Source organism: Cuculus canorus, chromosome 22 (assembly GCF_017976375.1).
Source record: "Cuculus canorus isolate bCucCan1 chromosome 22, bCucCan1.pri, whole genome shotgun sequence".
NCBI lineage: Eukaryota > Metazoa > Chordata > Aves > Cuculiformes > Cuculidae > Cuculus > Cuculus canorus.
Genome location: NC_071422.1, coordinates 2102056 through 2109591, shown reverse-complemented (window position 1 = coordinate 2109591; position 7536 = coordinate 2102056). Strand labels below are relative to the sequence as shown.

The window sequence follows — 7536 nt, the reverse complement described above, 5'->3', positions numbered from 1 at the left end:
GAGGGGTTCCAGCCGAGGTTGGATGGGGCTTGGAGCCCCTGATCCAGTGGGAGGTGTCTCTGCCCATGGCAGGGGTGGAACTGGATGGACTTTGAGGTCCCTCCCAACCCAAACCATTCCCTGATTAACAGGATCCCTTGGCACAAGGATTCAAGCTGCTCTCAGCATCCCCAGCCCTAAGCATAAGAAGTTTGGGATAATTTCACATCTGTGTTCCCATAGAAATCTAGAAAGGAACAAGGAGTTTGTTTTAAGTTAAGGAATGTTTAAGTCAGCTCAATGTATTCACTGTGAGCTGAAACTTGCTCAGAACCGTTCACCAGCCAACACAGCCTCCCCATTCCCACCCAACTCTGCTTTCCCACTCCCTTTCACAGTGCTCTTGGCCATCTGTATTTCTTTCATCTCATCCACCACCACTCAGCCATCAAATAAGGAAGAAAAGCAGTATTGACTTTTGTCATTATTTATTACAAATTAAATTTTGCAAATTGCAGTCTAAAAATAATAGATTTAAATAAATATACAGATTTAAGGATGCTACATTTGGTACGTGTGCAATAAGTCACTTAAAGATGAGACATTACACACTCAAGGATATATACATAGTACATTACAGCAGTAGTTCTGTTTTAAATTACTCTGCTCACATTAAACCATGTGCAAAGGTTCCTCTGGAACAAACCCTTTCAGGATTTTTCTTTTAGAATGACCCAAACCTTCAGAAGGTCAAATATAGCAAGGATTCTATGCAGCTTTGGGGACCAAATGATTAAGTCTGCAGGTTCATTTAGGATACAATCAACTGGTCTCATTTTCCCCCCTCTAGGGCTTAAGGCAAAATCAAGGAAATATTTTCTGTGTCCAACTGGACTACACTTGCAACAGCCACAGATTTTGGTCCATCACCAACTTCAAGCAGCCTTTTTAAATGCTCGCGTGTAATAGTGGCTTGGGCAGCAAGTGGTTCCAAGAGAGCAATTATTTATCTGCACTAACCAGACGACAGCTACAAGCCACGATGTAGATGAGAAGTTAATCTGCTCAGGCAAACCAAAGTGCATTCGTGATACAGCTCCAGAGCCGTGAGATTGCATTTGCCTAAAAGATTGGTTTCTGAGCTCAGTGTTTTATCCAAACTCTTTCTTCCCAGCTCCGTGCTGCTCCACGGCTGGGGAAGCAGCCAGGATTCTGGCATAGATTTAAATCCAAGCCTTTCCTCTAAAGCTGTGCAGACAGTGCTCTGCTCTCTTCATAGCGATCGTGTCCTCTACACCAATCCCACCTGTCTGCCCCTTGCCTAACGCATTCCCCATGCAGGTTACACTTCCCGTAACAACACGCTATCCATATACTGGTCATTTGTGTAATATAGATTCCAACTCGGAGACCTGATCTAAGCGAAGCAGCAAGCAAGCCTCTGCGTGCTATTTTCCCACCACCCATCTTCTTTGCCCCTAGCCTCTCCCTTCAGGCAGAGCTGAAAGAAAGCTGGGATATTAGGTTAAGAGCTGGAAGCACTACCCCGCTAAGACTATGTCCAAGGAGATGAAACAGATTCATAGCACTGAACCCATCTGGACTAGCAGCTCAGTCTCAGTGGGGCTCCCTCCTCCAAACTATGTGGGGCTGCATGCACGGGGCTCCCGCAGGATTACAGCTCCATGACAGCCTCCCCAGCGCGGCTGGTGCTGTGCCTGGTGGCAGGGTGGTGTTTGGATTTGGTGCAAGCTCTGGCTTAAGCAAGCTATCCTCCACCTAATCAAGAACCACTTAAGGATGGCCTTTTCTCAGCCAAAGAATGCCACTGAGTACTCAGTTGGCTTTCCAGCTTCTAGATGATGTATATATATGTTTAATAAAAACTGGGAGCTGTTTTACCATGGGAGTCTATTCATATGCACATCACACTGTCTGACAAGAGAAAAAGTGCAAAGGTGGGCTCTGGCAGCCACGCTGGAGGCAGTTTAACCCCATCTGCACGCCCAGCCAAACCACCTTTGAACGGGGCCAAGCTGGAACCAGGCTCAAACGTGGCTCAAAGGCAGAGCAGGCCAGGCCAGGGATAGGGGCTCAGTGCTGTGGGCTCAGTGCTGCCAGGTCCAGAACGGTACTGAGTAACCTCATTTGTACGTGGTTCAACCACCCAGCACGGGCTCACCCTCTGCCTCAGACTCCAGCGCAGAGTTAAGATAGTACTCTACCAGCAAGACCCTTGCCTCATCCAAAAAGGCACAATTCAGCTCCTCGACACATCTATGACTGTATAGAGAGACAGGTTTCCCTTTACAACAGTCTCTGGGATGCATACAGTACTGGTTCACGCAACAGGAGCATGGAGACTTCCACTTCTTCCCCCTTCCACTTATGGCCTTTCCTTCAGCTCTAACCACCGACAGCGGAGTTAGTGGCACCCACAGGCCTCCAAATTCTTCTGGTGAACTTGGTATGCACCTGCTTCTTATCTCTTCTTCTTCCAGATGTTTTTCTTCCAAGGCAAAACTGTCGGCTGTGCATTCCTCTGAGAACGGTGCTGGCGCTTGCTGAACCGCAAGCTGGAGGCAGCAAGATCCCTGTAAACAGAAGCAACAGGATATTCATTCTCCAGTCCATTTTCCTACATCTCAGCAACAGGTGTTTATCTACCCCTCGCCAAGATTTATCTTGAGGGAAGGAATTCCTAGCTGCAGGTTTATTATCCACAGTGGAGATCCCGCTAGCCCCAAACCCCCTTTCCACCAGTGGCCTTTGACAGAGAATCAGTCCAAGAAGTCCTGCAGCCTGGCATGACCTAAGAGATACTTCTCCAGATCTACCTTTCAGAAAGCTCTCCCATTGCATCTGATTTGACTGGCACAAACATGTCAATCCTCCTTCAATTTGCCAACTCCCTCTAACTAATTGACACTCCTGGAGTCCACAGTTTCTCCAACACTGAGTTCCACAACTCACTGATGTGATGGGAGAAAAGTTCTTTCCTTTGGTCCAAATGTGCTGCTCAATCAATCATTCTACATGATGCCATCCCTCTCCCACTTCTCGCACATCACCCATTTGCCTGTCCCATATCCCAGGAACTTCCCACTGCAATCAAGAATTACATTTTATGTAAATGTAATTATATAACTAGCCCCTCTAGTTTTGGAAGAACACAAGCATCCCTGTCCCTCACTGTTGGCCTTCAGTTCCACAGAGGGCAGAAATAGTCATGTCTACTCATTTAAAGGGAGACAAGAGAAGGAAATCAAGTCCAATCGAAGAGGTACCTGCAGTCTAGGGGCACAACCATGACTTGAAAGGTCTCGTGAAGGATGTTCAGGGTGGGTTTAGGTGGTATGCTCACCTTAGAGCTCTCAGCAGGCCATGATGAGAAGGCCTCATGCCACCGCTCTGCAGAGACTTCACTGATGCTCCAGAGCTCGCTGGGATCTTCAGACTCTGGAGGTACCTAGGGAGCAAGAGATGTGTGAACCACTCACATCCAGCCATGCCATGGAAGTACTGGGGGGGTGCTGCTCCAACCAGTGACTGCTCAGAGACTAACAGCGCTGCTGTAGTTACCAGTGACAGGCTGAGACAGTTGAATGCATGGTTTTGAAGGGTTAATTGCAGCTATTTGAGAGCTATTCATAGCTCACTTTTACTGCTACCCTCTTTTGTCAGACCTCACTCTATTCATAGCCATATTTAATGGGGATGTTAACTATTGCCTTGCCTTAATGACAGATCCCTGCAATGACTTAGGAGAAGTGCTCACACCATGGGGGGCAAAGTGAGACAACTGCGAGTGCAATATGCACTGTAGCAACAGCTGGCTACAGAAGGTATTTGACTTCCAGCTCCCAGCAGTCCTGCTCTCCTGCAGCCTCTCCCACCTGAGCCATGCAGGGGACACTGATGTCTCCAAGCTTCACCCCCTCCATTTGTCCCTCTCCCAATGCGCTGCCAGCTCTTCCCTTCCCACCAGCGCACCCAGCACATCCTCAGCCTCCTGGCAGCAGCAGGGATGGAAGTAACATTGCTTCATATCAGCTAGTAAAGAGACTATTGTACAATAAAACCACCCTAGTGACACTTTGCCAGGGCCTCCTGGGAGGGGTACGAAAGCCACTAGACAAGTTCCAGCTGTTTGCAAAGAGCTGTGCAGCCGTCCCCAGGAAGGCTGTAGAGTTCCTCCAGCTGCTAAGCTTTGTCTGCCTGCTTGTACCCGAGCCCAGCAGCCCCAGGGACATCTCCGAGATCCCCTTGACTTACCCAGGCTTTGCCTGGCAGAAGGTGGCACAGATGTTGTCCCTGGAGTGCGAGCACTCGCAGCGGCTGAGCGATCTCCTGCGCCGCCTTGGCGGGCTTCCCAAGCCATAGGGAGCGGTGTGTCTGTGAAAAACAAAAGAAAATCAGCTATGCAACTAACTTTTTATTAGCCAACAACTTTATAACACAGTCCTGGGAGGCAGCCAAGCCAGTGCCAGGATAATAAAAGACTCATCTATAGACATAAGGTGAAAAGGTCACCGATATGTCTAAGCCTTTAAACCCCAGCTCCTCTCCCACCTACTGTTTTCTCCACCCTACCCCTCCCAGGGGATTGCCGTGCCAGTGTGCGCTGGGTTGCAAGTGGAATTTTCTCTCCTCGCAGCAGCCCAGGCACCCGTGCAAGGGTCGCCAGCACTGGCTGGGCGAGCTGGCAGCTCCCCGAGTGCCACAGCACGCCAGGAGCGTTGCTGCCCTGCTCTGCCAGCCCCACAGCGGCAAGCAGAGCATTTCTCAAGCCCGGAGATGCCAGCACTTTCGCTCCCCCGCGTGGGTTTTAACACACAGGACGGAGTACAAGTCAAGATGTCTTGGGGCCATAACAGGTCCTTCTGATCACGGAATGCTTTCAGAGCTCTTAGCACGTTCTGGCTCCGTCTTTGATCACAATCTACTCTCCCAGAGGGTTTAGCATTGGCAGGGACTGCAACTATTCTCCGAGCAAGCAGCGAGTTGTAATTGCACGTTAGCAAGCGTGATTATAACCACACCTGAGCACATGTGTTTTGCTACAGTGGGATGGCCATTGGTCTGAAACTGCTCGGAAAAGTTGTTTTAGCATTCTTGAGGGCAGGACTTGGCAGCCACGGGACTTTAGTGCCAGCCCACCACCGTCTCATTAACAATACTGGCAGTCAGCAGTCAGAGCTACAGTTTGAAGCAGGTAGAGTAACTTTCTGACTTGCTACAACATCCTGGTGCTGCTTTAGGCTTGCAGAGATACAAAACTCTGGAAAAGATGAGCCCATGAGGAAGCAGCACCTGGGCTTTCACCCTGCTCCCCGGTATTGTCCCCTATAGCCTCTACTCTTATTTTCCTACTGAAACTCCAGAGCAGAAGCACACCTCATCCCTGTCCAGATGCTGGAAAGGACTGGACTTGCAATGGTCTGCAGAGCAGGTGCTGCAAGAGCCTCACAGCACTGGGACCCTTCCTCACCTTCCTCTACCCTAACCTCATCCTTGATCAGAAAGCAGTCTCTTACTCATCAACAGAGCCACCCCCCTCCAGAAAGCCATGTTCATGCTCACCCAGGAGTGTTGACCCAGATGATATCCAGGTGGCAGAAGTAAATGCATTCCTTATCCAGCCAGCTGTTGCAGGAACATCGCTTGGTCCTCAGGTGGGCAGCGCTGGCAGCGGCCAGGTGGGACTTGGGTGGAGGATGGCCCATACCTGCAGCAGAGGGAGGAAAGAATGAGTTGCAGCCTTGGTTTAGAGCACTGGCGTGCCATTCAGCATGTCACCTCCACAACTGTTCCTCCGGTAAGGAATACGGCCATCCTGGTATACAGGCAGCGTTAAGGAAGGTGCAGCCTTGCTGGTGAGGCTGCACCTCCAGCAAGGAATACAGCAATTCCAATATGCAGGCAGCATTACGGGAGGTGCAGCTGATGCGGCTGCGGGCTCATAAACAACTTGCAGAACCCCAGACGCTGCCCTCGGAGCAGAACACAGAGTTACCGTGTGATGCCCTCCATCCTACAGACCCCAGGCACTTGCTGGCACTGTATGCAACCCCACTCCAGCAGCTGAGAGGGTGCAGATGGGGTCCTCCGGCCACAGCAGGCACCCCCGGGGGCTTGGACGCCCTGCATGCCACAGCTTGGACCCCCTGCATCCCAGGGGCTCGGACCCTCTGCATCCCATGAGACTTCAACCCCCTGCATTCCGGGAGACTTGGACCTCCTGCATTCCAGGAGGCTCGGACCTCCTGCATCCAGGGGGGCTCAAATCCCCTGTATCCCAGGGCTCACCGCGGTCCAGGAGGGCGACGAGGGCGAGCGCCAGCAGCAGGGCAGCAGTGGGGTGTCTGGGCATGGTGGCTGCAGAGAGTGGGAGGCTGTGGGGTTTGTTTTCCTTCGTGTTTTCCTCTCTTTTTCCCTCTCCTCTCTGCCACTCCAGGCTCTCCCGCCCGTTCAGCCCGAGCCGCCGCGATGCGTCTGGAGCCGCCGGGCGCTGGCAGGTGCTTTATAGCCCCGCTCCGCCCCGCTCCGCCCCGCCGCGTGGAGCGCCCGGGGGACGGGGGGAGCGGGCACGAGTGGGGCGGGGGGAAGGAAGGGGGGCAGCGCTTGGGGGGCGGAGACCGTGGGCAGAACCCGCATCACCCCGAGCTCAGCCCCGAAACACGCGTGGGGTCGCGTCGTGTCTCCCCCAACCCCGAGATAGGGGTCGGTGCGGGATGTGGATGCAGCGTGGGAGGAGGGGAAAGAGCTAGGGGGGGGCGGTCCCTGTGGGCAAAGCCTCTCATCAACCCGTGCTCAGCCCCGAAACACGCGTGGGGTCCCGTCCACCCCACTCCGGGGGTGATGAGAACGTTGCAAGACATAGATGCAGTGTGGGAAGAGGGGAAAGAGCTTTGGGGGTGGATCCCGAGGGCAAAGCTCTGCATCACCCTGTGCTCAGCACCGAAACGCGCGTGGGATCCTGACCCCCCCGGGATGGGGTCGGTGCAGGACATGGATGCTGCGTGGGGAAGGGAGGAGGAGGGGACAGAGCTTTGGAAGGCGAACCCTGTGGGCAAAGCTCTCATCACGCCGTGCTCAACCCCGAAACACGCGTGGGGTTCAGTCCCATCACCGCCCCCCCCACCCCCCCCCCGCGAGATGGGGACGGTGCGGGACGTGGATGCAGCGTAGGAGGAGGGGAAGGATCTTTGGGAGTGGATCCCGTGGGCAAAGCCCCGCATCACCCTGCGCTCAGCCCCGAAACACGCGTGGGGTCCTGTCCCCCCTCTCCCGGGGAGATGGGAATGGTGTAAGACATGGATGCAGCAGCGGAGGAGGGGAGAAGGAAAGGGGCAGCGCTCTGGGGAGTGGACCCCGTGGGCAAAGCCCCGCATCACCCCTCAATTCTCAGCCCTGAAAAACGCGTGGGATCCCGTCTCCTCCCCCCCCCCCCCCCCCCCGGGGTGATGGGAACGTTGCGAGACGTGGATGCAGCGTGGGAGGAGAGGAAAGAGCTTTGAGGGAAGGACTTCGTGGGCACAGCCCCACATCACCCCC

General features: G+C 53.4%; 1 protein-coding gene across 1 annotated transcript; it reads right to left on the bottom strand.

The window, feature by feature from the left end:
* Window positions 1–968: 968 nt before the first annotated feature.
* Window positions 969–6459, bottom strand: EDN2 (endothelin 2). Its single transcript, XM_009564541.2, has 5 exons — window positions 6289–6459; window positions 5563–5707; window positions 4255–4374; window positions 3344–3448; window positions 969–2573 (listed from the first exon to the last, which is right to left on the bottom strand). The coding sequence occupies exons 1-5, from the start codon at window positions 6350–6352 to the stop codon at window positions 2462–2464; spliced, it is 546 nt and encodes a 181-aa protein (XP_009562836.2). The 5' UTR covers window positions 6353–6459; the 3' UTR covers window positions 969–2461.
* Window positions 6460–7536: the final 1077 nt, after the last annotated feature.

Coding starts and splice junctions, on each gene's coding strand:
- EDN2 (XM_009564541.2), bottom strand. CDS start 6,352: ATGCCCAGACACCCCACTGCTGCCCTGCTGCTGGCGCTCGCCCTCGTC. Junction 5,708..6,288: donor CGTCGCCCTCCTGGACCGCG/GTGAGCCCTGGG, acceptor CCTCTGCTGCAG/GTATGGGCCATCCTCCACCC. Junction 4,375..5,562: donor ATCTGGGTCAACACTCCTGG/GTGAGCATGAAC, acceptor TGTTTTTCACAG/ACACACCGCTCCCTATGGCT.